Source organism: Lethenteron reissneri, chromosome 58, assembly GCF_015708825.2.
Source record: "Lethenteron reissneri isolate LAM-NWPU_2019-01 chromosome 58, ASM1570882v1, whole genome shotgun sequence".
In the NCBI taxonomy this organism is placed as follows: Eukaryota; Metazoa; Chordata; class Hyperoartia; order Petromyzontiformes; family Petromyzontidae; genus Lethenteron; species Lethenteron reissneri.
Window position 1 is genome coordinate 10,200,260 of NC_083836.1, and position 27,735 is coordinate 10,227,994.

At 49.1% G+C, this 27,735-nt stretch overlaps 1 protein-coding gene across 6 annotated transcripts in view; it reads left to right on the forward strand.

Annotated features, from left to right (window-relative positions):
- LOC133357581 (zonadhesin-like) overlaps nucleotides 1-27,735 on the forward strand; it is a 159,356-nt gene that overhangs the window by 102,130 nt on the left and 29,491 nt on the right. For all 6 annotated transcript variants that reach the window (XM_061575575.1, XM_061575569.1, XM_061575572.1 and 3 more), the window contains 11 exons: nucleotides 445-647; nucleotides 1,239-1,383; nucleotides 2,774-3,015; nucleotides 3,596-3,760; nucleotides 11,343-11,470; nucleotides 11,940-12,208; nucleotides 12,698-12,906; nucleotides 13,839-13,980; nucleotides 23,073-23,320; nucleotides 24,595-24,724; nucleotides 25,826-26,012. In XM_061575575.1, coding sequence (XP_061431559.1) covers nucleotides 445-647; nucleotides 1,239-1,383; nucleotides 2,774-3,015; nucleotides 3,596-3,760; nucleotides 11,343-11,470; nucleotides 11,940-12,208; nucleotides 12,698-12,906; nucleotides 13,839-13,980; nucleotides 23,073-23,320; nucleotides 24,595-24,724; nucleotides 25,826-26,012 — 2,068 coding nt within the window. The remainder of the gene's footprint in view (nucleotides 1-444; nucleotides 648-1,238; nucleotides 1,384-2,773; nucleotides 3,016-3,595; nucleotides 3,761-11,342; nucleotides 11,471-11,939; nucleotides 12,209-12,697; nucleotides 12,907-13,838; nucleotides 13,981-23,072; nucleotides 23,321-24,594; nucleotides 24,725-25,825; nucleotides 26,013-27,735) is intronic.

Genomic DNA, 27,735 nt, shown 5'->3' on the forward strand with positions numbered 1-27,735 from the left:
TCAATTTGTCATGGTTGTGGTGTCACACTGAGCAGACACACAGAAGGGATGTGAGGCATTGAGCTCTCCCGTTCTGAAGGTGTCATGCCTCTGGCCCGAGAGGTGTCTCAGTCGTCATGGAATTGGGTTTAAGGTGCCCACCATACGTAATCATGAAGTACATCCAGCATCTTTACCTCCCTATGATAAATAGTAGAGGGGCAAGGTAGCACGATGGGTTCAAATGTCAGCTTCTTTCAAAGTTGCGATGAAATTCAAAACTCTCATTAATTTCATCTGCGCATTCCTTAAAGATCTGTGGATATTTCATTATGGCATTACAATGAAATAAAGTAAAACATGCACATTTAAATGCAACCAAAATGAATATGTTAATATTGCAGATGATTTGTAGAGGTTTTGTTATTTAGTAGAAAGCATCGTGTGTGCATGTGGCACCAACAGCACTCACTTGCAAACCTGGCAGCCACTATGAGAGCTGTGCACCGCCCTGCCCGGCTACCTGCAGCAACGCAAGTCTCCCGGGTGGCTGCAACCATCACTGTGGGGAGGGCTGTGTCTGTGACGACGGCTTTGTCCTCTCTGGGGACAAGTGCGTCCCCGCGGAGCAGTGCGGTTGCCTGGATAACAACGGAAACTACCACCCGGTGAGTTCTACTCATTCTTTCACCCTCGTGTAAACTCACCGTATCTTCCCAGTCGACATTAATGGGTGCACTGTGCCTTTTTTTGTTTAATTTTGTATCAGTTTGCATAAATAGTGTGTTGTAAACCCTCCTCCACCCGACACAGCCAATTATAAAAATTGTCACGTGAACAAACATGCCAGTTTCACTGCTTCAGCACACCAGTGTGTTGAAAATAAATCCACATCACATTTAACAATTGGGTTGCCTGACGTTTCACTATAAGTAACAACCACCTTAATCAACTTTACTAACTAGCTATGTCGGGTGGAGGAGGGTTTACAACACATTTTTCGTACGTGATCTAACCCAACATTAATTTTGAATCATATTATTAATCACAGAAGCCTACTTGTTAAAATATTGTGCCTTTCTTCATTGTTTATCTGGTCGCATTTTATAAACATTTTTCTAAAATACAGATTCCACTATTTGTGGTTATCTGATTACAAAAAATTCAACAACCAATGACAATGGAATATGATGAAAATTATTCGATTCATATGGCGTTCTCAAGACTTTTTCACTGCCTTCACGATCGTGTGGTGGCAGCTCGGGAAGAACTGGTTTGAATCGGAGACCTGCGACCGGCGCTGCACATGCGTGACGCCCGGATACGTGAGTTGCGATGCCTGGCAATGTGGATGGCAAGAGGTCTGCACGGTGGAGGATGGCATTCTGGGCTGCCACAGCAAGGGTATGTGTTTTGTCTATGACACAAATATTGAACAATCAAACGCAGACACTGTGGCAGAGCGCTATGGTCACCTTTGGAAGACAATGAGTTATAATCATAGTTATAATGCAACCCAGCCCATCATCCCTTCAGAATTAAAAAAAGTATTACTACATAATTAAAATCTGAAGTTGCCTTGTGGAGAGATGTATCCATAGCACAGGAATGTAGAATTTCCATCTGATTTGTAACCACCAATGCAGATAAAAAATAATTCCCTGCTGATATGAGCATTGAGGCAGTGCTCATCTCCTGTTTAGAGCCCTGCACCAGTGATCTAAATTCCACGTTCCTGTGGAGGGTGCGAGTCTATCCATAGAAGCGCCACGGTGGTGAGATGTTGTCTCCCTCACCTGGTATGCAGGAGATCATGGCGTTGAACTTTGCATATTCTCTCTGCCCACGGTCGCGTGGAGTTTTTTGCGGGTCCTCTGGTGCTTCCCTCTATACGAAGCAACGTGTGTTTGGTTTAATTGACTTCTACTTTACATTCCCACATATAATGATATAAGCCACTTTGATGGCCAATCACGTGTGCCCATGCCACCTCTGAATATTAGTCCAAAGCTCAGTTAGTTAGTTTTACCACAATCGACTTCCCCACAAAGTGGCAACCATTTTAGCAAACCCAGAGGGGTGATGGGCTAAATTGACCCAAAACCAGGATTTGAACTTGGAACATTCCGATGGAGAGCCGCTCACTTTACTTTTGAACCATTGGAGATGGATATCACCAAATATGTGTTTGAATATGGGGAAACATATCCACTTTTTTATTTAAATTGAATAAACAATATTTTTTTTATCCAATCTCATCAGTGCCCAAGCTGAAACCATCAATCGTCTTACCATATGCGTCGAACCAGGAGTTTAGTTAATCTCAAATGGGTAACTGGGACTTAAACCTCGGGTTAAGTGGTCATGGCTCAATACACCGACAGGGACATTCATCCGAACCAACGTGCTCTCTTCTTTTACCTTTACATTCCAGCGAATCTAGCTTAACACGAATTGGCTTCATCAGCCATGGCCTCTTCCTGTATCAATTACACTACTTTTGTCTTTGAAATACCATATGGTATCACAGTTGTTTTTGCTTTAGAAAAATCTGCTTTAAGCTTCCCTTAAGGGTTATAAGAAATTTGTAAGTTTCATAAGCATTTTTATTAATACGTCTGTATGTGATCATCGGTGACCGGACATATCTCCAGTTAAATTTCATAAATAATTGTCTGTGGGTTTCAGTCGATTGCACCTGCCTTTTGATTGCGGAATACTTACGAGTGAGGGAGGGAACAGTAGCACCCGCTACTTGCTGTGAGAAGGGCCTGGTTGTGTTTCTGTGCCCCAGGTTACGCCACGTGCCACGTTGCCGGAGATCCCCACTACTTCACCTTTGACCTGATAATGATCAGCTACATGGGCACATGCACGTACACGCTGGCGGACGTGTGCAATGACACCAACGTGACACCCTTCACCATCACCGCCAAGAACGAGGAGCGCGGACAGGCGTCCGGCTCCTACCTCAAGCACGTGATCGTCGACATCGCGGGCCACCGCGTCACCCTGCAGAAGAGCCACCGCGTGCTGGTACGCACGGATTGGGCACCGTGAGACCGTACAGTCGCAGTTGAGAAAGAGAAGATTATTTATGGGCAGATTGGGTGCGGCAGAGTGCCCATCTCACAGTTCGATTGCTGGCCGTGGCTAACATCAGTGGCGAGTGATATCTGAACTGGTGCCAAGCAGCCCACCCCACTAACCGGTGTGGTGAAGCAATCACTGATGTGGTGTGGGTAGTAGATTGACAAAGAGCTATTAAAAAAGTATCTTATTAGCATTCCCTGCAACATTTGCTAAACAGTAGATATAAAATAAGCATACCATTTACATTGATTTAAGAAGTATATGTTAATGGAAGTTTATCATGTGAATTTAGTTAAAAGTTTGTTTTCTTTGTAAGCAGGAATGTCTTAGTTGTGACATCAGAAAACTTTATATTAATAATGAACCCATTATTATTTAGGCAATGAGCAGAGATGATTAATGTACAATTAACGTACAATGTGTTTTGTGATATGTAGTTAGTAGTGCAAAGTAATTATGCGGTAAAAATGAGAGCTGTTGTAAAACACACAATGCATCGTGGTTGATTTTTCTTTCTTAACAGGTTGACGATAAGCGAGTTAAGACCCCCATCGAAGGTTTGGTCCCAGGGGTTAAGATCGGCATAAGCGGAAGCTACGTTCTCCTGGAGACTGATTTTGGCGTCACAGTCAAATTTGATGGAAAACATCACCTTGAGATCAACACTCCAAGTACTTACTTTAACAAGGTCAGTTTGGTTCGGAGACTCAGCACCTACATTGCAACAGCAAATATCAGAGCCACACTCGAAGGAATGGTTTAAATAACATTCACTACTCCTAAAGCCAGGGTCCGTAACACATAATGGCAGTTGCAGAGATAACCACGACAAAGGTAGTGGACCTGAAAGGTGATAATGTTCCTACATTTAATCATGGAGTTGGAAGAGAAAATGGATTACTGAGCAAAGCTGTGTGAGGATTGAAGGAAGAGCATGAACGTTCCATCCTAAAACGAGGTGGCAGCATCATCATCATCAGCCGCGATCGGTTCACTGATGGATGAAGGCTTTCCCAAGCTGATGCCATCTTTCATGATCCATAATTAGAAAATCCCCACAAAGTACCTGCACAATAACTTATTTCATTGCTCCATCTTCATGGTGGATACCCTCTCAGGAGACAGCAGCATGTGTTTAAATGGATTCCTGGTTAACAATGTCCTATACAGACAGGTATATTGTTATATATCTTTACACTGTCACTTAAAATCCGTTTAGATGTTTTTTCCTGTCGCTAATACCATAGATTTATTATGCCCGCACGCATGCATTTGTAGTGCAAATACTTGCGTGATCCGGGGGTAGAAATACTCACGGGATCCCAGGTTACAGTTAAAATGATAATATGAAGGAAAGGAAAGAGAAGGCGGGGCGAGAGAGATAGGGAACGCCCAGGGAGAGAGTGGGGACGTCACTGGATGAGGTGGGGCAATCGAGGTGCTTCCTGGAGGGATTCGGAGTGGAGTGGATGTGCGCGGTGTGAGCTGGCAATATAAAATAAAGAAGTGTATGTCATCCTTATCTTCATTTGGTGGACTCGGTACAACTGGTGGCAGCGGTGGGATCCCGAAGATGCCTCGACGCGGTAACGTAAAGGACCCCGACCAAGACCCCAGCGAAGAGGGAGAAGAACGCGCCTCCACTCCCAATGCCCCAGACAGCTGTGATCCAGAGACAGCACAGTCTACAGACAGGGTCAGGACAGCCCGCCGAACCATAAGAAGATGGCGAAAAGCGAAGAGTAACTCCTCTGAGAACCCTGGACCCCGCGAGAGAAGCAAGCCCTGGGCGGACCGAGTCCATCAATTCACGGAGGCAGTAACGCTACTCCTGCAATAGCTGCGGGAAGACAAGATGGCTACTAGCCCAGCGACTGCGCTGGCTCTTTTTTCTTATTTTCTTTCGGTTCGAGCGGGAAATCCCATGGCGGGGACGCCACGAGCAACATCGATGGCTGAGATAGTTGCCGCCCACGATGAAGTACTGGAGACATCTGCGCCAGGGATGGAGAAGCCAGTGTTGTTGATGGGTGAGGGCACGGCACCACGACCGATGGGATCCACTCTCCCCAGCCTGGCGAGCTGATCGGAGTCTTCGAAATTGCCAGAAATACAAAGGGATGGAGAAGGGCAAACCTTTGGAGGGAGTAGAATTATATTTGGCGGGAACAACACCAATAGCCGCCATTGGTTTGGAATTGGTACGAAACAACCAGGCGCAGCGGTAATGGACGCTCCGAGCCTTAGCGGCGGAGCCTTGGAGCCACACGGGGAAGCGCTAAGACAATGACTTGAAGCGCGCGCAGCAGCCACAGCCCAGGTCGCAGAAATTAATTCACCTGGAGGATTGGAGCGGCGATGAGGAGAGGGCGCTGATCGACCACGTAGGTTAGGCCACGTAGAAAGGTTTGTGGCTATAGGAGGAGACTGGGGGACAATTGTTCACAGATTCAAGGTGGCATATACATATATAGAGTGGATGGAGCCTGAGGCACTGAAGGTGCTCCCCACGGCCCTTAGCGACGGATGCTCTAATTATATATTCCTCCATCCCGGCGGAGAAAAAGGAAACCCTGCACGCTGCTTATCGTGAGATGGCAGAGATTTTTGACCCGCCATCCAGCGCAAAGAGACGATTTCAGAACCGTCGGCGGGAAGAAGGGGAGTCAGCCTTGGCCTACAGGAGTGCTCGCATGGACCTAGCTCAAGCTGCTTTGCCAGGCCTGAACGCGGGGCCCTGGACTTTATGGTGGTCGACCGTATGTTAGCGCTGGCATAGGCTTTAACAATAGTTTTTCCAGTCACAGATGAGGACAAGTAGACCTAATTGTGGATCACGAAGAGCCCATGAGGAGGTGATGAGATCACAACGTATGGTCGCACAAACAGGGGAATCATCATATCATTAAGGACTGGAGGGGGTTCGGGGAATATGGAACAAGGAAGACAACGCCGAGGCAGAGGTGGACGTCAGTGTGCCCGGGGGAGAGATGTTCGCAGCTGGAAGGGGGACATTTCAGTGCCCTACCTAGAGGACCCATCGCTGGATGCCCCGGGGACTCCAAGCACCTAGCAGGACCCGGAACCTGGTGACCTGTCACCGATGTGGCCATATAGGCCACAACACCCGCGGGTGCCGTACCAATGCTGCTCCACCGGGGCCGCCTTCGCGCCAACAGCTGTTGTTCACCTCTACATACAACCAGCAGGTGAGTCACGGCACCCCAAACACCTCGGCAGTTCCCATCACAGACCTCTCATACACACCTATCATTTGATACACCCACTACTTCCCGACGATCACAACCACCATCGTATATACATGATTTTTCACCACAATGGCGCAAGTTGGCACAGAGGGTAGTAGCGACTGCAGCTGGAACGTCAGTGGTGGTAGGCTCAGTGGGGGGAATTGGGGTTTGGATGCTGTTCGATACAGAAGCATCAGCGACTATTATATCCTTGCACATTTTGTATGTGCTTCCCCATAAGGCCCAGCGATTGCAACATGTACAATTATTCTACGTAGCAGCAAATGCGGGAAGCATGAGATTCTTGGGACAGTTATAAATCAAAATCTGTGTGGGAGGACTGGTCATATCGGGACCTGTGCTCATCTCCAGCACATTAACGGTTCCCTGTTTGCTGGGGACAGACTATTTAAATCAACTGCCTATCAAAATTGTTATGGACCAGGGGTGAATCGAAATGCCGTCAGGGGAACGGCTATATTTTTTATGCCCAGATAATGGCACCCTATGTTGGCTCAGGTGCAGGCAGTCGTCAACAAAATGCTGACGCTACCCCAGCATCACAAATCCTGATTCCCCTTCGATATCGCACGCCGCTGGTGACGACTCAACCTATATTACTATCACTGGCGATGATTATCATGGACCGACATGCCCTGGCAAGTGCGGATACTATCCTGTGTCTCCACCAGAAACTAGTTATCCAAGTTTTAAACACGGAAAACACACCTGTCACTTATATGGGGGAATGGTTTTGGTGCATGTGCGACCCATGCCAGCAGGGGGCGATGAAGTGCAGGTGGGAATAATGGAGGATGAAACTGATTCTGCGTGCGAGGAGGCTACGCCCTGGCTGGAAGCTATGACAGCACAGGATACTAACTTATCCGAGCCACAACGTCAGGCCCTTTGGAAATTGTTACAGGATTTTGAGGATTTATTTACTAAGGGACCATATGATTTAGGGCAATCTAAATTAATGACACGCCACATAGATCTTGACTTAAAGCTTTCGTGACTGCAGGAATTCATATTTATTCTTTAGGTCTTTCGGTAAAGTCACATAGATAGGTTCAAAGAAAATAACAAAAAAATAACAAAAAACTACGATGTTTTGATTGCAACACAAGCGTTCGTTGTCAGAAAGATGTCCCACTCTTCCACTCTTCCTGATGACGAATGCTTTTGCTGCGATCGAAACGTCGTCATTTTTTTGTTATTTAAAAAAAATTTCTTTGAACCTATCTACGTGACTTTACCGAAAGACCCAAAAAATACACCGTATAGAGATATAACAAAGCGCCACCCATCTGCCAAAATTAATATCGCATGGGGCCGGTCGAGAAAGCTCACATACAAAATTCGCGATCCACGAGATGTTAAAAGCCGATATTATTTGCTATGCACGAGCCCATGAGGGGCCCCTGTCGTCCTGGTAAAGAAACCACCGGTTCATTGCAGCTTTGCATCAACTTTCGTCGACTGAATCAGATCACAATGGTGGATGCTTATCTGCTCCCGCTGATTGATGATTCCTTGCACGCCTTAGCGGGCACCAAATACTTTTCTACATTGGACCTATAATCTGAGTTTTGGCAGCTACCGCTAGATGAGGATTCAATAAACAAGACTGCCTTTGGAACACTGCAGGCGTTATTTTCATGTTAACTGTCTCCCCATGGGATTACAAACGGCGCCAGCCACATTCTCATGGAACTAGTACTAACAGGTCTCCAATGGGACATTTGCCTGATATATTTGGACAACGTAATTATGTTCAGATGATCTTTGCAAGAACACTTACACCGGCTGAGGCTGTATTTTTCACGTATCAGCGGAGCACATTTGAAACTCAAGCCTTCTAAATGCCATTTCACACAGCCTTCCGTCAGATACCTGGGGTACATAGCGCAATGGGGGTGGCAACTGATCCCAAGAAGACATGGTGTATTAGAGAATGGCCAACCCCCGGATCCGTGGCAGATGCCAGAAGATCTATAGGCTTTGTTTCCTATTACCGTCGATTTGTTCAGGATTTTGCGGCCATTAAAAAAACCCTTACACACATACACAGCTAAGGGGCAGAGGTTCCAATAGGGTACAGAAGAGGACAGGGCTTTGAAAAATCTGCGGACGCTCGTCACGGTGGAGCCACCATTGGCATACCCAAATTATTCATTGCCCTTCACGCTATATACGGATGCAAGCGATGTGGGCATTGGGGCTATCCTATCTCAGGTGCAATCGGACAGAGAGGTAGTGATAGAATATGGCAGCCAGGTATTGTCATTGACCGAACATCACTACTGCGTAACGAGGCGGGAACTCCTGGTCGTTGTGCATTTTGTGCAACAATTTCGCCCATGCCTATATGGACGGAAATTTGAGGTGCGGACTGACCATGCAGCACTGAAATACTCGTTGCGTATCAACCAACCCTTTGGTCAGATGACCAGATGGATTGAAAGACTGCAAGAATTGTCCTATGAGGTGGTCCATAGGAAGGGGTTGTGCCACACCAATGTGGATGCTTTATCGCGTCTGCCAGAGGCAGGTACTTGTGAATATGCTAAGGGGTCACCCAGGTGTAAACCACTCTCTACTGACACGGTGTGCCTCACAACACATGTGAACATACGGAAAGACAAGCCAGAGCCTTCCCTGGCCGATCGAGATTAGATATTTGTAGATTACGAAGGGCTATTGATGCATTGGGTGATCGACACACAGTCCTAATGTGTCGTCATGCTGACCTCCTGCATTTGGGGGAGCTGAAAACACTCTCTACCGTTAAGACTCATTATTTTTGGCCGAGCATGATGACAGATATCTGCGCATGGACGGCCTCATGTGTAAAATGTACACAGCGAAAGACGCCAGCACACCCGATCAAAGTGCCCCTACAATCAATCGAGGTTTCGCGAGTTAATGAATTGGTGGCCTTGGATATATTGGGACCTCTACCTCACACTGACAGAGGTCATAAATATCTGCTAGTAGGGGTCGAGTATTTAATATGATCGCCGGTAGCATGGCCCCTAGCGGATCAAACTGGTCAGTCAATAGCAGAAGCTTTTGTGCATGGACATGTTATGGATAAAGGGGCCCCTGAAAATCTTCTAACAGACCAGGGTAAAAAAGAATCCTTAAAACTGATACAGGAAGTGTGCGACATCCTAGGCATTAAGAAAGTATGCATTTCCCCATACCACCCGCAAACTGATGGGATGATAGAATGCCCAAATCGCACCTTCACATCCATGCTGTGTCAGGTGGTCAATGACACTCAGACATACTGGGACTTAAACATAGGTGGGGTCCTGGTGACATCGGTTGGCCCTGCATGCGTCAACGGGATACTCTCCGTTCTATTTGATGTATGGTAGGGAGACGGACCCTCCCATTGAGTGCCAGCTTTTTTAACTTCTAGCTGGGGCCGCGAAATGGCCTTTAGCGGTACGACAGGTCATGCAGCAGTGGAAGATAGCGAGGGAAGCGGCACAAACTGTCGCAGCTTTTTCCCGTTCTGTGAATGAAAGGGCTAGGCAAAGGTGAGTGACGCCTCAGCCTTTCGAAGTAGGAGATAGTGCTTGGCTACACTACCCACAGGTACCCTTAGGGACCTCACCCAAACTGCACCATCTGTGGCAGGGCCTTGTGGAAGTGGTAGAGATACTTGAGCCTCAATGTGTACGTGACCAATTGGGACGTCGGTGATGGCATGTATATCCTGCCTGTATAAAGCTTGACCGGTCGAAGCCTACCATGGATATTCCACAAGACTCGGAGGAGCACTTGATACACTCACCAAAAAAACAGGTTACCATGAACACATACACCTTCACCCCTTCACTCACCTTTATCATCACTGCCGAGGTCGGGGAAGCTACTTGCCGCGACGAACCAACCTCAAAAAGGACTGCCTGTGACCAAGAAGATGCGGCAGCGTCTGACCGAGCCATGGCTACGCAGCCCGGTTACTCGGGCACGGGCTCGGGCCATTCTCTCACAGTGATGAACAACCACTGCATGCAAGACAATGGAAACACGGAGGAAAATTACATTGTTGTTCTTTCGCACTGGAGACTGTCATCTGTTGTTCGCTTGTTACAGTTGGAAGTTCCGGTTGAATTTCATGTGTACCGCCTCATCTATCGGTTCCTCGGTTTATTACTGTCCTTAATTTTGTTCTATATACATACACACCACACAAAGTGGCAGGACTCCAGTTGAATTCTAAATTGCTTGTTTATTGACCGACATAAGTTTATTTCCCCTCCCCCTTCATCTCTCCCTACTCCCCTACCATCGTAATTACCCTGAATCCCTTGGATTCGCACGGGTTGTGTTGAGTCGAAAACGACTTTTTTTTCAGGGGGGAGGGGGTGATGTAGTGCTAATGCTTACGTGATCCGGGGGTAGAAATACTGTACTCACGGGATCCCAGGTTACAGTTAACATGACGTCATGAAGGGAAGGAAAGGAAAGAGAAGGTGAGGCGAAAGAGAGGGTGACGCTTAGGGAGAGAGTGGTGACATCACCGAATGAGGCGGGGCGATCGGGGCACTTCCTGGAGGGATTTGGAGTGGAGTGGACATACGTGGCCTGAGCTCACGCCTAAAATAAAGAAGCGTGTGTCACCTTTATCTTCGTCTGGTAGACTCATTACACATTCATTGGTCGAACGTTAAAACCAGAAAAGTAACTATTGGAAGTTTTATTAATTAGTTTAATGTGATAAATTATTGGATGCTAGGAGGAATACTTACGCACGAACGATAATGCACAGAGACCCACGATGCATCATTGACGCCATTTTGCAATATAAATGCACATGCTCCATGTTATCTCAAAAATATTCTATATATTTAAATGCACTGGTTATCATTGCAGTCAATAATTACCAGGATTAAATAATGAATCTAAAGTATATCTCCTCTTTATACACCCATTAACCCATGACACGTCTTGATCATGTCAAAAATATCTTACATTGGTTTTTGTTTGACCGTGCAACAGCTGTGCGGCCTATGCGGCAATTACAACCAGAACGGCACAGACGACTACCTGATGCCCAACGGGGAGCTTGCCACCAGCGCCGCCCAGCTCGGAGACAGCTGGAAGGCCGAGGGAGACGATGATGCTGGGTGAGGCAGCCAATGTGGATGGTTTGGTGTCGTACAAGCCACGCAGCATAATATGTTCCATGTGGTAATAGCACATTACAGTGATGTATATAACACCGTGTCAATCCACTGCTAATGGAAAGGCTCCTCAAGCCGGGTTTTTATGACCATACTTCACCAAGCTTTACATTGTGGGTTGGTGAAGTGTGTAGTTCAGATGTCATTTGACACTGTCATATCCATGGTCGAGAATCAAAATTGGGTCGTGTGGTTTCATAACGCGGTGTGCTAATCACTGGACCACCGCTTTAATTTAAAATGAAAACAGGTACCTGAAATATTTATCAATATTTCATATAGTGGAGGAGTTTACAGCAACCCCTATAAATGTACATCAATGTGGCATTCGTCGTATCACATTATTTTTGTCTAAATCATGCATGTGTTTATATCGATAACAAAACCATGCGTGTGATTTATTTTTTCACAGTTGCAAACCAGACGAGCCACACATTCCCAGCTGTGATCCAATCAATGAAGAGGCATATCAAAATACATGTGAAGTCGTTATCTCTATCTCAGGAGCCTTTGCCAAGTGCCATGCCGAGATAGATCCTGAGCCTTTCCTGAAGACGTGCATCTACGATATGTGTCAGTTCTATGGAATGGAGAGCACGCTGTGCGATAACTTCCAGGCCTATGCGGAGGCCTGCCGGGCAAAGGGCATGAACATTCTGTGGCGCAATGAAACCTTCTGCCGTGAGTTTTCTGTATGAGGGCATTTTTTTATATTTACAGATATCCATTGTGAGAAAAAATATTTTAGACAGCATCAGCTTTACCTCCACGGTTGAAATATAAGCAACATTCCTTATATGCTTGTGTATCTAAACCAAGATTTTTTTTGCGAAATCTAAGAGCACATGTGGTGTACGTGTGGATTATGGACCATTTAGACAACTCTATAGTCACTCCTTCAATGTAGGAACAGCAAAACGACACAAACTCTCTCCTGAAGCCCTGTCATATTGGCTAGCAGACATCGACATTTCCATTAAGCTTGTGAACATATTGCTGCCATACGCAAGAATATAAACTGCACATAACAGAAGCATTTGAATCAATTATACCCGAGATGTTGATGAACCTGGGATTCTTTCAAATTTCCATATGACATACAATGCCAATGCCACAGTGAACATAACCATGACACCCGTATGATAAAATCCGTACGTGTCTCTCCATTAGCACTGTCATGCCCGCTGAACACCCACTACACGCCGTGCGCCTCGCCCTGCCCGGCCACCTGCTCGGACATCTACGCCGAGGCCGGCTGCCAGAGCGCGGCTCGGTGCGCCGAGGGCTGCGTCTGCGACCAGGGCTTCGTGCTTAGCGACGACCTCTGCGTGTCGCTGGAAGCCTGCGGCTGCCGGGACGATGAAAACAACTACCACTCGGTGGGTAGCGAGGCTGCTCGGTCTGCATGGTCCATGTGCACTGCGCTCCTACACGCTCCTCTCGCTCTTTGCGGTTAACACTTGCAGGTGATGATTTGTGGAATATCATGATGGAATTTATACGCACGGTGCTGGGTGGATCAGGGAGATAATGTCTGCGTTGGAGAGCTGAGTGCACGCCGATGATATTCTGGGAGTAGCCACCTATCACTGGATTGGTTCTCAAGTATTGCGGTGAGTTCACGATCTCAGGCCAGTAACCATTGACTGTACAAAAAAACTCGTGGTGTAAAGTTAGGCTTTAACATCATGTATTTTGTTCCAGCTTCGAGGACTTAAATATGACAACTTGATTTTCATTCTGTCAACATTATATGTACAATATATAAATGTAATCTAGTGTAAGAGAGAAGGTCTATTGAAGTGACTTCATGACGTCATCCTACAAGGGAGTTTTCTCAACATGTGATGATGTAATGAGAATTCCCAATGGAAATTCGATTCTTCATGGGGACACTCCGGTTATACATTGGCCAACAGCAATGTGCTCATCTCATTTCCTGATTCTGTATGAGTGGTGTCAATGTTCGTGACGCCACCTGCAACACAATATAAGACATTTGATGCCATTACTTTGGAATTATAAAATACGACAATCCCACTGAACTGCCTGGGCAGCTTTGGTCACAGGGCTATTGTCTCATTCGCTACAAAACTGCATACCCGATTTTCATCACCACTTCAGTCTGCACCTGCTGTGTGGGGTGTGACTAAACTGGTGCTTGAGTGTGGCATGCAAGATGTAAAGGATGTGCATTATTATCACGAGGTGTATTTAAGTCGCTTTTTTCATAGCAGTCGTGGTATAAATGTGATTAATTCGTATTTAAGGAGTTTCAACTTACGTGGCATTGCTTCCTTGCATCTTTCAGTTTGAAGAGGCCTGGCTTAGTGACAACTGCAAACGAAAGTGCGTTTGCTCGGTGCCTGGCAATGCGAGCTGTGAGGCGTACAACTGTGTGGAACACGAAAGTTGTCAACTGAAGAATGGGAAGGAATCTTGCCAGCCTGTTAGTAAGTGTTGAGCAATGTACTTGTGTGCATGGCACTGGGTGTGCAAATCGCAAACGTCATAATTTGTGCCTTCATGTGCTGTTATCTCTGCTGCCTCCCGGAAATGCAATTTTTTTCAGGAACCTGGTGGGTTTTACATAATGCATGAGGCTGAGTAAGTAAGAACATCTGATATTGGGCACTCTTATGAGTCCAGTCCATGTCGAATGCGCATTGATCACACGTTGAAGTAGGTTCTCTGAAGCAACACTGTTTTAAGTCTGTTGTGGAACTGGCTCAGACTCAGGGATGGATGTTGAACATGAGCTGGCCAGAGACCTTAAATCTGTGTTGGCTATATTGCTCGAGGTTTACACGCGGGTACAGCAGGTCGCTGCGAGCCGCGGATCGTAATTGGAGTCGAATTGAGTCTGTTGAAGCTGGTTCACACTGATTGGTGAGATAGGATGGAGCAGATTAATGGAGACTCTTGAAGACGAGTAGGCATAATTCATACGCAGTGCCGCGCCACACGTATGAAACTCATGATAGGATCATATTTCTGTTTCTTAACTATCAGACGAGCTGCAGCATTTAAAACCGACTAGATTGGCCGCAGGTGAACAGAGCTGGCAAAGCCAAAGATGCTGTTGCAGTAGTCCACACGGCTGATGATGAATGCGTGGACAGGCATCCTCAGAGTCTCCATAGTTAGAGCACGACAGACTGTGTGGAGGTATTGAAGCTGGTAGAAGTGTAATGCGAGTGTAAATGGGGTTGTTGCTGGGCTCTGGTCCAATCACACGGCCCGGGGTATTGGGGGGCGGAGCCTGGTCTGCGGGGCATGTGGGAGGGGCCACCGTTCACCTCGGCTCCAATGGGAGGCGAGGTGAATGGGGGCGCAGCCAGTGGGGTAGTATGGGAAGGCCGGATCTGACGATCCGGAAGGGGAGGAGTCAGGGTCATGTGGGGGGAATGGATATAAGTGGGAGCCCGGAAGAGATCGGGGCAGTCGGGGAAGTTAAGAGTCTGAGCCACGTTGGGTGGTGAGAGAGAGATCCGCGCCATCGGCCACGAGGCCGAAGGACCTCAGCACGCCGTCGGCCAGTGGTCTGCGGAGTACGGGAGTAGAGGAGCTAACGGAGGAGCGTGCGTGGCACGCGAGAGGGAGCGTGCGTGGGACGTGCGTGAGATGACGCTGGTTTGAGGAGGAGACCAGCGGGGTGCGGAGAAGAACCTGAATAAAAGACAAGCAGAGACCATTAGTGCCTGACGGAGTCTTTTATTAAACTGGTGTCAGAAGTGGAACGAGATGTCAAAACATCTCAAGGAAAAGAATATGCCTGCACCATCTTCAGAAGACGAAGAGGACCTTCCTCCGGCGGTGGCGGTCCCGACCATGGAGGGCGTGGGCCAAGTGGCGGCGAGCGACATGACAGGAGTACAAGATGTCGTCGTGGCGGCTGGGCCGTCTGCGTCGACGGGCCCCAAGGACGGCTGGCGACACGTGGCAGACTAGCTTGATTCCCCGCGGGCGTTCTGCTGGATTTAGTCACCGTGGTCGCGCCAGCGACGATGCCGGGACTGCGACCATTGAGGGCGCCGCCTCTCGTGAAGGATGGGCCGGAGACCCGCACTCGTTGCAAATCCCTTCCCTTTCGTTAATTGTGTTGTTGTTATACTCTCCGTTGTGTCTGGTGATTCCTGATTGTGATGCTGTCGCTCGCATTATTTTGTCCTATTGCAGCCGGGATGCCTGGCTTTTTCATCAGGGGGGGGGTCATGTAATGCGAGCGTAAATGAGGTTGTTGCTGGGCTCTGGTCCAAACACATGGCCCGGGGTATTGGGGGGCGGAGCCTGGTCTGCGGGGCGTGTGGGAGGGGCCACCGTTCACCTCGGCTCCAATGGGAGGCGATGTGAATGGGGGCGGAGCCAGAGGGGTAGTATGGGAAGGCCGGATCTGACGATCCGTAAGGGGAGGAGTCAGGGTCACGTGGGGGGAATGGATATAAGTGGGAGCCCGGAAGAGATTGGAGCAGTCGGGGAAGTTAAGAGTCTGAGCCACGTTGGGTGGTGAGAGAGAGATCCGTGCCATCGGCCACATGGCCGAAGGACCTCAGCACGCCGTCGGCCAGCGGTGTGCGGAGTGCGGGAGTAGTGGAGCTAACGGAGGAGTGTGCGTGGCACGCGAGAGGGAGCGTACGCGGGGCGTGCGCGAGACAACGCTGGTCCGAGGAAGAGACCAGCGGGGTGCGGAGAAGAACCTGAATAAAAGACAAGCGGAGACCAGCAGTGCCTGACGGAGTCTTTTATTATAGAAGCACTGTCCAGTCAGGCGCCTGATGTGAGTGGCAAATGTCAGTTCGCTATCGACAAGGACATCAAGGCATGTTGCCTTATCCGACACTGGGATGTCGCAGCCGTCTATGTGGATAGGTTCACATTTGACTCTGGAAAGCTGATGGTGAGTCCCAAGCACGATTAATTTAGTCTTAATCGAGTTAAGCTTCAGATAGTGTCAACCAGTTTTTGTATGTGTTTGAGACACAATATGAGACGTGGAACGTGTGTCAGCTTTTGTATGGAAGTAAAATTGCGTGTCATCAGCATATGATTGCACGCCGATACTATGATGGCGGGCGATGCCGATGACAGCGGTGTAAAGTAGGAAGTGCACTTCCCTATGGTACACCGCACGCCACCGATGACCTGTGTGATAGGTTACTGGCAACATTGACCCTTTGTGTCCGACCTGTAATGAAGGACTCAATCCATGAGAGCACAGTGCCTTGTATATGTAACGGCATAAGTAGTGCAGGAGACGTTGACGGAGGCAACACGTATTTATTAACAATTGCTACTATACAGTACGTAGCGCACCCTAATGCTTGAAGGGGTAACGACCCCTTCACCCGGTTCTATCCGAGGCAGTGTCCCTCGGCTAACGTTTCCCCGTTAGCTCCTACACCCCTCTAACCCAGACCATCCTAGTAGAGGCTAACTGACCTGGCCCAGCTTCGGCTCAGGTCCGACCCTCAGCCACACGAGCCTGGCCCTCACAAGGACACAGACCTCACTGCTCTGAGGTCGCCCCTGGCTTGCCCTGCTCGGCTCTTATAAGAGCAGCGAGTCAGGGTAGTCCCAGGGCTAGCTAGCTGGTCTTCAGTCTTCACTGGCTCTTCTGCTCCAATGACTCCTCGAGCTCTCTCGCGCACCGCCTTATATACCCAACTGCCCCCCCGAGGGGCGGGGCTGTATGCGGACGTTGATGTAGACACCCCACGTACGGACGTTTATGTAGACACCCCAACGTAACGGCTTGCTACACCCCGGTACGTAATACCTCTACATCACCCCCCCCCCCCGCCCCCCCCCCCCCCCCCGTATAGCTCGCAGCCGGCCCGGCTGCAAAAACCCCCCTTTTCAATAAAGAATACACCAAAAAGCAGAACCGTGTGTGTGCCCCGTAGCAACAACAATAACACAACAATTAACAACAACAATCGAATGCCACAATAGATAACCCAACCTTCCAACACTCAACACCATGAACATATGTACAATGTCGATGAGAAAATAAAATAAAAAACGACATTACACCATCCCGTGACCCGTGCCCGCGACCTCACACGTCCAGGAGAAGCGGGACATCCGGACAGTCAAAGGGGGCTGCCCTGGCACGGGCATCCTGGTGGATCCGGCCGCACATCACGAGAAGTGGCGCAATTTAGCGCGAGTCCGCTTGGCCGGTCTGTCATACGGGACAGGGCATGCTTGTCCGACAGGCGGCCCAGGTAGCCCTGGAAGGCTCGAACCGGGTTCCCCGGTTCCGCACGTGCTTCGGGGATCCGGCTGCTGGCGTTCGGAGGCCGTCAATTCCGCGGCACCTGGGAGCGGGACAGTCAGAGGCATGTGAGGATCAGGTGGCGGTATCCCATTCCCCGAGTCAACGGACACATCACATGCTCGGCCATTTGGACATGAAGGGAAGGTATGTGGTGCCAAAAAGGTTTCAGTCGGGAGGGGTAAACATACCAACAACGCTTCCCCCACTTAATCTGAACACATTGGGGGCGCGCAACCTGCACAACCTTGACCGGTCCTTGCCATGGCCTTATCGCCCGGTTTCCACTCGTGCGTGTGTGTCCGCTGTGCACGCAACCGCTCGTTCGCCAATCTGGCGAGATCTCGAATTTAGTGCCGCTGCTTCCCGTGCCTCGGCCAATTTAGAAATGTTAAATTTGATGTGATCAGCCAATTTTGACTTAGCACGGGGTTCGGAAATCCCCAACTGGGCATCCACGGGCGGATCAGCGTCCCGGCCATACATAAGATAGAAGGGAGAAAACCCTGTTGCCGCGTGGGGAGCCATCCTGTAGGCAGCGAGGACACCTGGAATCTGTAAGTCCCAATCCACTTGAGCTTCGCACACCTGATGGCACAACATGGACGTAATCGTCCTGTGGAGCCGCTCCACCATCCCATCAGTCTGTGGGTGGTACGGGGAGGTACGCACCTTTTTAGTGCCCAAAAGGTCGCACACCTCCCGTAATAAAACGCCCAAAAAATGTTTCACCTGGTCGGTCAGCAACCGCTCCGGTGCACCTTTGTCCAAGACATAGCCCTGGACAAAGGCCTCGGCAATGGCTGCTGCCGATTGGTTGGCAAGTGGCCAGGCCATGGGCCATTGAGTGAAATATTCCACGCCAACCAGCAGGTACTTGTTACCCCTAGGTGTCACTGGGAAAGGCCCCAAAATATAAAGCGCAACAAGTTCATTGCTGCACGAGACCTGAATAGATTGCAATGGTGGGTTAGCCGCAATGGGAGGCAGTTTCCGTTGGGCGCACTGCACACACCCTTTAAGAATGGTGGACACATCCCTTGCCATACCCGGCGAATAGTAATCACGCTGGAGCAGAGCAAGGGTTTTGTGAAATCCCAAATGTAACAGTCGTTCATGAGCGGCCAGAACAACCCTACCTCGCACAGCAGATGGCACAACAAGCCTATGGCGAAGGGACGTACCATTCCAATTCATAAGGAGGCCCTGTTTCAATACCCATGAGTCGACGCCAACTGTACCCTTATCGGAACCATTGGCCTTGTGATGCAGCGCGAGCAGGGACGCGTCGCCCATTTGGAGCCGGCCCCACTCAACGAGGGACAATTTGAGCAAAAAATCCCCACCCGTCGGAGAGAAGGGAATCTCGGGTCGCGGTGCATCAGCCGCAGCGGCCAGAGCTGCCGGAGGGACGACAGTCTGGGGTTTGCAGTGTCCCGATCCCAAAAGACACGCACATTCAGAACTTGGTGACAACCGCGACAGGGCATCCGCGTTGGTATGGCGAACATCCTTACGGTAAGTAGTTGTGAATTGATAGTCCTGGAGGACCTCTAACCATCGGGACAACTGGCCCGATGGCTGGTCAACGCAAAGCGCCAATTGAAGCGCCGCGTGGTTCGTACGGACAGTGAAGTGTCGGCCGTAGAGATACGGTCGAAACTGTTGGATAAAAAACACAATAGCCAGTAACTCGCGACGGGTCACGCAGTACCTTTGTTCCACCGGCGACAATACTCTGCTACCGTAGGCGACAACGCGTTCGACACCCCCGATCACTTGTGAGAGTACTCCGCCAATGCCTGTGTTACTGGCGTCCGTGTCAAGCAAAAACGGCTCGGTGAAATCAGGGTAACATAAGGGCAGAGCACTCACCAAGGCGTCACGAAGGGAGCGAAAAGAGGCCTCTTCCTCCGGCCCCCAGCGAAATTTCACACCTTTTGCCGTCAAAGCGTGCAGGGTTTGGCTATGGTGGCAAACTGTTCGACGAATCGCCGGTAATATGAGGCAAACCCAATAAAACTACAGACCTTGCTGACCGAAGTGGGCGTTGGCCAAGAACTGACACAGTGTGTCTTAGTGGGGTCAGTGGAGATACCCAAACGGCCGACGATGTTCTCTAAGTACCGCACTGATTCCGGGAGTAACTGGCACTTTTGTGGCTTAAACTTCAATTTGGCGGATCGCATCCTGAGGAACACTGCCCTCAAACGTTGGAGGTGCTCCTCGAACGTTCTACTGAAGACGATGACGTCATCCAGGTAAATTAAACAGGTATCCCATTGCAGGCCGGACAAAACCAATTCCATTAACCTCTGGAACGTTGCGGGAGCTGAATGGAGTCCCATGGGCAACCGATTGAACTGAAATAGGCCCACAGGTGTTCGAAACGCAGTCTTGGGTTTCGACACCTCGTCAAGGGGGAGTTGCCAAAATCCCGATAGCAGGTCCAATGTGGAAAAATACCGTGCCCCTGCTAAAGCATCTAAGGATTCGTCCATCCTGGGGAGCGGATATGCATCAGCCACAGAGATCTTATTAAGGCGACGGAAATCAACGCAAAACCTCAGGGACCCATCGTGCTTTTTCACAAGCACGATGGGAGCCCCACGTGGACTGGATGAGGGCGAAATGATGTCGGCAGACAACATGTCATTAACATCTGATTTCACATGTTGCTTCTCGGCTGGGCTCAGCCGGAAGGGATTTTGCCGAATGGGGGCAGCGTCACCCGTGTCAATGTGGTGACGTAATAGGTCAGTGCAACCAATATCATATTTGTGCTTGCTGAAAACGTCCGAAAATTCGACCAACAGGGCGCGTAATGCCGCCAGCTGTGAACTAGACAGGTCACTGGATCCAGAACACAGTGAATCCAACCACCCTAGATCACCCCCCGATTTCAGATGCGGAGCCGGAGCAGTATCAACATGCGCTATCAGCGGCTCTCCCACGGGTGCCGGTGCTGCATGAGCGAGCACGGTACCCTGTGGAATCACAGCTGCTCGTGACCCCACATTTAAAACCACAACGAAGGGGTCTCTGTCCCCCCGCACCATCGTCTGAGCCACCGCCAAATCCAAACCCCTGACAGCTGCGTTAGACGGGCCTAACAGTACACCATGCTCCGTTGTACCCACACCAAGAGATTTCCGCAAGCGTAGGGGCACTAACATCTGTGACCCCGGCGGTACGCGTACCGTCTGGGTGACCATCGCCTGCACCGTCGCACAGGCCGTGCGTAGATTGCTAGGGGAGGACAAAAATTCTATGCGGTGGCCGGAGGGAAGCTCGATGCAACCCTGATCAATGAGGATCTTGATCGGCATTTTAGCTAGAAAATCCGTTCCCAATAAACGTGGGACTGCAAGAGACAATGAGACCAAGACTGGTCCCGACAATTTAATATCCCAAATGCAAATACCCGCCCGAATCTGACCCACAATACCCAAGGAACCTCCATTTGCCGCATAACATGGAACGTCTACTGGGAGTAAGGGTCGACATTGAACGGGAAGAATATTGTAAATAAGGTCGGAAATGATCGTTGCCGACGCCCCCGTGTCGACCAAAACCCGAACCTCAACACCCTCGATCGACCCAGTAGCCACGGACGAACCGGCCGACGCAGCCACCACCCTATGGGCCAGCTCAGACCATTGGGCTGGTCTGAGCTCCCGTACGAGCCGTACGAGCCCCCCTCCCCGCACTGAACAGGCACCCGAATCCCGTGGCCCATCAGGCACGGCGCAGTGACTCGTGTGAAAAGTGTGAGTGGGCCGAGCATGTGTGGTGCCGCGACTTGCCGGGGACTGTTGGGAGGACTTGGGACCTTGGGCGTCGTCCAGCCGTGGTCCTGTAGCGCGCTGACGTGAAGCCCGGCACCCAGAAGCAACGTGGCCTCGGAGGCCGCAGTTGTAACATGTGACGAGGGCCGTCGCTGATTTCGGTTGCTCCAGCTTGCGTGGCGTGCGCTGGGGCGACCGACCTCCCAACCTCCAGTCCCCCGACTGTGTCGTGGCGAAGACCTCCTCCTGTGATAGAGCGCCTTGGGGTTCACTGGGCGCCGAGGCTGAGGCAGAAGCTGAGGCTGAGGCGCAGGCAACGACAGGCCGTTTCCATTTAAGAACTTCGTGCGCGTGGATGCTCGTAGCAACTCGCAACGAGCATATATCAACCTCATCTGCCGCGTTGATGGGAACACCCAAGTCCTGCGCCAATGCCAAAAGCTGCTCCGTGACCATTGCGTCTTTGCCTTCTTCGTCCATGCGAGGAAAAGCGGCGTCAGCGAGAGCCAGAAGTGCAGTGCGGTAGGCAAGAGGAGTTTCCGTCTCCCCCTTACGGCGAGCGTAGATGTGGTGGCGACAGGCAGACGGCGGTCCGTAGACCCTGGCCATCAGCCGAAGCGCAGCATGGTGTGGAGCGGCCAGACCTTGGAGTCGACCTGAAGGTGGCCAGAGTGTCATCGTCCAAAGTCGCTGGGAGCGCGCGCAGTGCCTCGGCATCGGTCCACCCCGACATCTCTTGGTGAGTGAGGAACCTCCGTTGAAAGGCTCCCCAGTCACCTCCCTCTGCTCGGAAGGCCGTCAACATGGGTAGTCACTGCTGGAATGCCTGCCCCGCTCCCGGCTGCTGATGTTTCCGCGCAGCGCCGTCGCATATCAATGACGTGGGAGGCAGCGATTGGAGACCCTCCCTCACGTGGTGCTCCCGTTCTCCGCCAGTCAACGAACTGGTTGGTAAAATGGCGCCAAATTCAAGCTGCATCGCGGTGTCCGTGGCGGGAGCCTGTTTTTGGCGTGGTCTGGGGCCAGCGAGAAGGTTCCAGAAAGGGGCGTGGCCATGGGGCAGGGGTGTGGCCATGCACAGCATATAAGGGGACAAGGCGAGAGGCTAGGGGGCTGCTGAAGTTGGGGTCTGCCTGTTCAAGGGGTCGTGTCTTACAATAAAGAATCATCTCAAGAAACGTGTCTCAAGTCATTCAACGTGCATTGGACACATTTTTGTGTATTGACACTAACTGCCTCGCTGCCCTCGCTCTCCTACCCCTCCCCTCACTGAGATTTCTCTGTGTATTTTTTGCATGATTTGTTTACCTTTCTTATACTTATACTATCATGTTTATGTATTGTAACATTCTTACATCCCCCAACTGGACATATATGTAAAAGATATTGATAGCTTATCGGATTCCTCCAGCATATATAAATATTTCTGATTCTATAAAAAAAGTTACCCATGTGGAAACAATTTTGCCCTTTGTGCCAGGTTACAACACGTGTTCAATATCTGGGGACCCACATTACCAGACCTTTGACAAGAGGCTGTACCACTTCATGGGTCGTGAAACATACACGCTGGTGCAGAGCTGTGGGGACAACAAAAACCTCCTGCCCATCAGAATCCTCGGCAAAAACAAGCGTGTCGACCACAACCACCGCGTGTCCTTACTGGATGCAGTGTACATTTACGTGTACGGCTTCCAGATCAAGTTTACCGACAGAAAGGATTTCGAGGTGTGGCGTTGTTCCCATTAAACATTTTTTTGTTAGAAACGTATTGTCAGTTACTGATGTATGCAGGAGTTTCCCCGTACACCCCTGAGATATCATGACATCACACGGAGAAGAAAACGGAGATGTGAACGTGATGTAAATAGAGTGCCGAGTGTGTTGTCACACACATGTGACGCCAGCGAGGGTTGATGGATCATGATAGAGTTGGTGGATTGTGCAGAGATGCATATTGATCTGGTAGGTGGTAGTGGCGCATGCCTGTAATCCATCACTGGAGGTGAGGGTTGGTGGATCGCACAAATATTGTGAAACGCCCATTCCCGTGGACATTGACGTGCCATTCCCTAGCTCGCCGAGAGAATGCGGTGCATAAAAAATGTGGACTCAATCTGTTCTTTCTTTATGGGATAGAGCGTTGCCTCTCATAGATGAGAGTTTTCGCTAGGTGCTCCAGTTTCTTTCCACGTGTAAACACTCATTAATTAATATATAGAGGACCGCAGAGCTCATTTGGCACCGGTTCTCCACCGCCTGGCTTCCGTCCCACTTGTCTGTGGTTCCTCGTGCCTCAAAGTTGTTCTCTCCATTCGCGAGCAAACATGTGGCCTGCAGATGGCAGTACAATGAGTGGGTTGCTGACTTTGAGTGTTACCCGTTGTGAGAGGGTTTTCACACCAAGACACAGATATATGAATCACACCAGAGCTCTATGAATCACACCAGAGCTGGGCATCATCAGCCTTGTGATGCCACAGTCCATCTCACTCCTGCACACACACTGATCTCATTGCTTCACCTCCACAGTGGTCATTCCCTCTTGCACATTCTCTCCTTTGGCTGCCATCTTGTTCACATTCCCATCCCTTGGCCAAAAGGCCCTCTGTCGGAGTGTCCTGCCTTGAGCCCACTTACTTTCCTTTAGTCAATAATGGCTCTGATTTGCATTTATACCATTGATCCACATGCACCTCTTTCTCAGTGTAATTCCAAGTGTGCATTTCTCCATGCTTGTTTGAGTACTTTTCATTGCTGTTGTACACTTAAATATATATTTCCTTTATGCAATTACTTACGTATTATATATTTCCCCCATGGTTTAGAATATGCAGTTGACCAGGCTAAACATTTAAGGGGAGGACACTGCACTTGCTTAAGTATAGGTTCCACCACTACTGCCTATGTCACTGCCTCCATGAGCATCTGTGCAAAAGCACCGTTCAGTTTCCCAACGCTCCACCACATTATACATTCTCACTTATGTTCTTGCTCTGCAGCTGAATGGGGTAAGAACGAAGCCCCCATCAAATCCCATGGAGGGACTTGAAATCGTGCACACCTCCCGCAAGATGGTGCTCAGGACGGACTCTGGCCTGACTGTCATATTCAACCGCAAGTCACACGCAGGTAAAGAGTCCGGAGAAGTACATCGCTTCCTGCTCGTCAGTGATTACGTTGATCACGTGATGCAGTTAATACATATTGCAAACAAATTCTACAGCTCGTGACTTCCAATAATGCCATTAATACGTGGCGTCAGCTGGGAATTAAAACATGCAAAATAATGTATGGCTCGCAAACCTCTTTATTAAAGGAAGATGAAGCCAAAATGACACCGTTTATATTTGCAGATGCATACCTCGTAGCTGCAGTGACTTTTTTAATTAAGTGTGTGACACCTGTGAAGTGACTCAAGTCTCAAGTGCTTCTGTGACTCCGCACTCGTGGAGGATAGCCCAGAACACATGGTCCGAGTGTGTCGCTAACGAAATAAGAAATATTTGTTTTTCTCGCGACCAAATCACCCTAGATGCAGCTGAGCTCGTCAGAAATTGGAAGCTGAGCAGAGTTCAGCTTGGTCAGTACTTGAATGGGTAACCAGCATGGATACCCAGTGTATTAGGGGAATGGTTGTGAGGGCTGTGAGATAGTTGTAAAAGGCAGTACAGAAATGCTATCAGTCTACAGATAGATGTTTTCCACTCACTGGATTAAGTGAATGGATTGAATCTGTGCATAGTGTAGAGTGCTATACCCTTTAATATGTGCATTTTCTCCAGGTACTGTAGTTTCCTCCCACAATGGACCAAAAACGAATGAATGGTTAATTTCATACGTAGGCTTCCATGACCAGTATCACGATATATAATTATTTAGTTTTGGGTTAAATCGTGGAGGTATATATTTTTTTGTAGCCCCCACCACCCAACGTGTCAATATTGGTTTAGCTGAAATCAAATTGGCCATTTCAACTGGCACGATTATCTAACCCAAAATAAACTGATTATGAATCACTCATTATTGGTACTGGCGAAACATCCCAGTGTAGGATCCTCATACTTTTTTTTAAATATCAAAACTAGGTGAAGATTCTTTTCAGTGGGGGGGGGGGGGTAAACAATTGTCATTGTTATTGTTTTTGGGCGTGGCTTCCTTTAAGGATCTATATATATGTAGAACGTGGTGCAACAGAATCGAGTGTTGAAGGTTGGTTTTTTTGTGATGTAGACGTGACCATTCCCAGTTCTTATGCTGGCCAAGTGTGTGGCCTGTGTGGGAATTACAATGGGGACAAGAGTGACGAATTCAAGACTCCCGATGGATCGCTCGTTACTTCCGAGAACGTGTTTGGCAACAGCTGGGAAGTCAATGAACGACGCAGCCTCTTTGAGCAGTACGAGTCACCCGTTTTCAGGTGAGATTTATACTTCTTGCAGCAATCCATATTCTTTGGTTCTTTTGGTAAAGTCCCATCGGTAGAAATCTAATATAAAACAAAAATAATATATCACGACGTTTCGATCGCAACACAAGCGGTCGTCCTCAGGCATAAAGAATAATCCAGCAGTGTAACTGCTGAACCAGTGAGAGAGCTGTTATATATGTGGCGAAGGGCAAGCAGGCGGGGTCTGAGCTGGAAATGAATTCCATCCCCGGACGCAAGCACGTTAGTTGTGTTAATGGGGGAGATTAGGGAGAGAGAGATTAGAGAGAGATTAGCATGAAATGAGCTTCCGTCGCCGCATAGGAGTATCGTCCCCGCATATGCGCACAACAGCAGTGTTAATGGGAGATTATCACTATGTTGATGGGAGAGATTAGGCAGAGAGATTAGGGGGATTAGCAAGTTAATGTCTATGTGTAACACAAGCTGTGGAGCTGCCAACTGCGCTGTGAGAGGCAAGCGCGTCCACGCAAAAGAACCACCGCAAGTGAGACACAGCCTATCACACAGCCAGAACCATCGATACATCGAGGCTAAGCGAGCAGAGGTGGCCTTGTTAGTGAGACACCAGTCCGTTAATGCAGAGGCACCTAACAGGGCAATGCAACTCAGAGAGTCGGAGATTACAGCCAAATGGCAGGGAAGAATGGAAGCACCACAGCAAGTTACGACTTTGCTTGGTTAAAAACGTACTTCCAATGAGTGCTCAGCTTATACCCATCTTCTCGGTTGAAATTGTCTCTGTGTTTAGAAATCTGGATGGCTTCATGGACAAATCTTTGATGGTAGCCCGAAGGTTTGCAGGTACCTTGGTTTCGAAACAAAAATATCGTGCGAGCCCGCTGCGTTATAACAATGATCAGCCATGGCAGAAGTATTGGTTCTGCCGTGTTTCAAATCTGCCTTGTGTTCGTGAACACGGTCAGAGACATGTCGTTTCATTTCCCCAATGTAACTGCTGCCGCAGACACAACTTAGTTGTAGACAGGAATGACATGCTTCACAGATGGGATCAAATCACGGATTTTGTGTACTGTATTGAATCGGACCTGGATCTTGTGTTTGTTTAAGATTTTTGAAATATTTTTGGTGACACCTGCTATGTATGGCAAGGTGATGGTTTTGATTGGGTCCTCAGATGGTTGTCTCCCCATGGTTGGGGACACAGCTTTGCGGATTGTGCGGTCTGAATATCCATTCATCTTGAGGGCTTGGTGTACGTGTTCCTGGTTCAGCAGTTCCACTGCTTGTGTTGCGATCGAAACGTTGTGATATATTATATTTCATTGTTCTACCTACGTGACTTTACCGAAAGAACCAGAGTATCCATATTTAGTTTAATCCTCCTTACACCATTACACTGGATAAATTAGTGTACAGTTTTGGGGTGTGATCATCTGGACCTGAAGAACAATGTTTCAGAGCATTATATGTCGACTGAAAAGTCACGCAGGGAGCACTCACCCTGTGTGTGACAGCCCAGGATGCCATCCTCCAAACTGCAGATCTCATTGTCCTTACAGACCTAGGCATCACAGCTGACATTGCCGCCAAGATTTACACAGATGCAGCGCTTGCTGCAGTCGTGGGACTCAAACCAGCTCTCCCCGAGCTGAGATACAAATGCAATGTCTTTAGAAACATCTCAGTTAACCTTTTAGCTATTATTATGATGACGAGTAAATAAATAAAA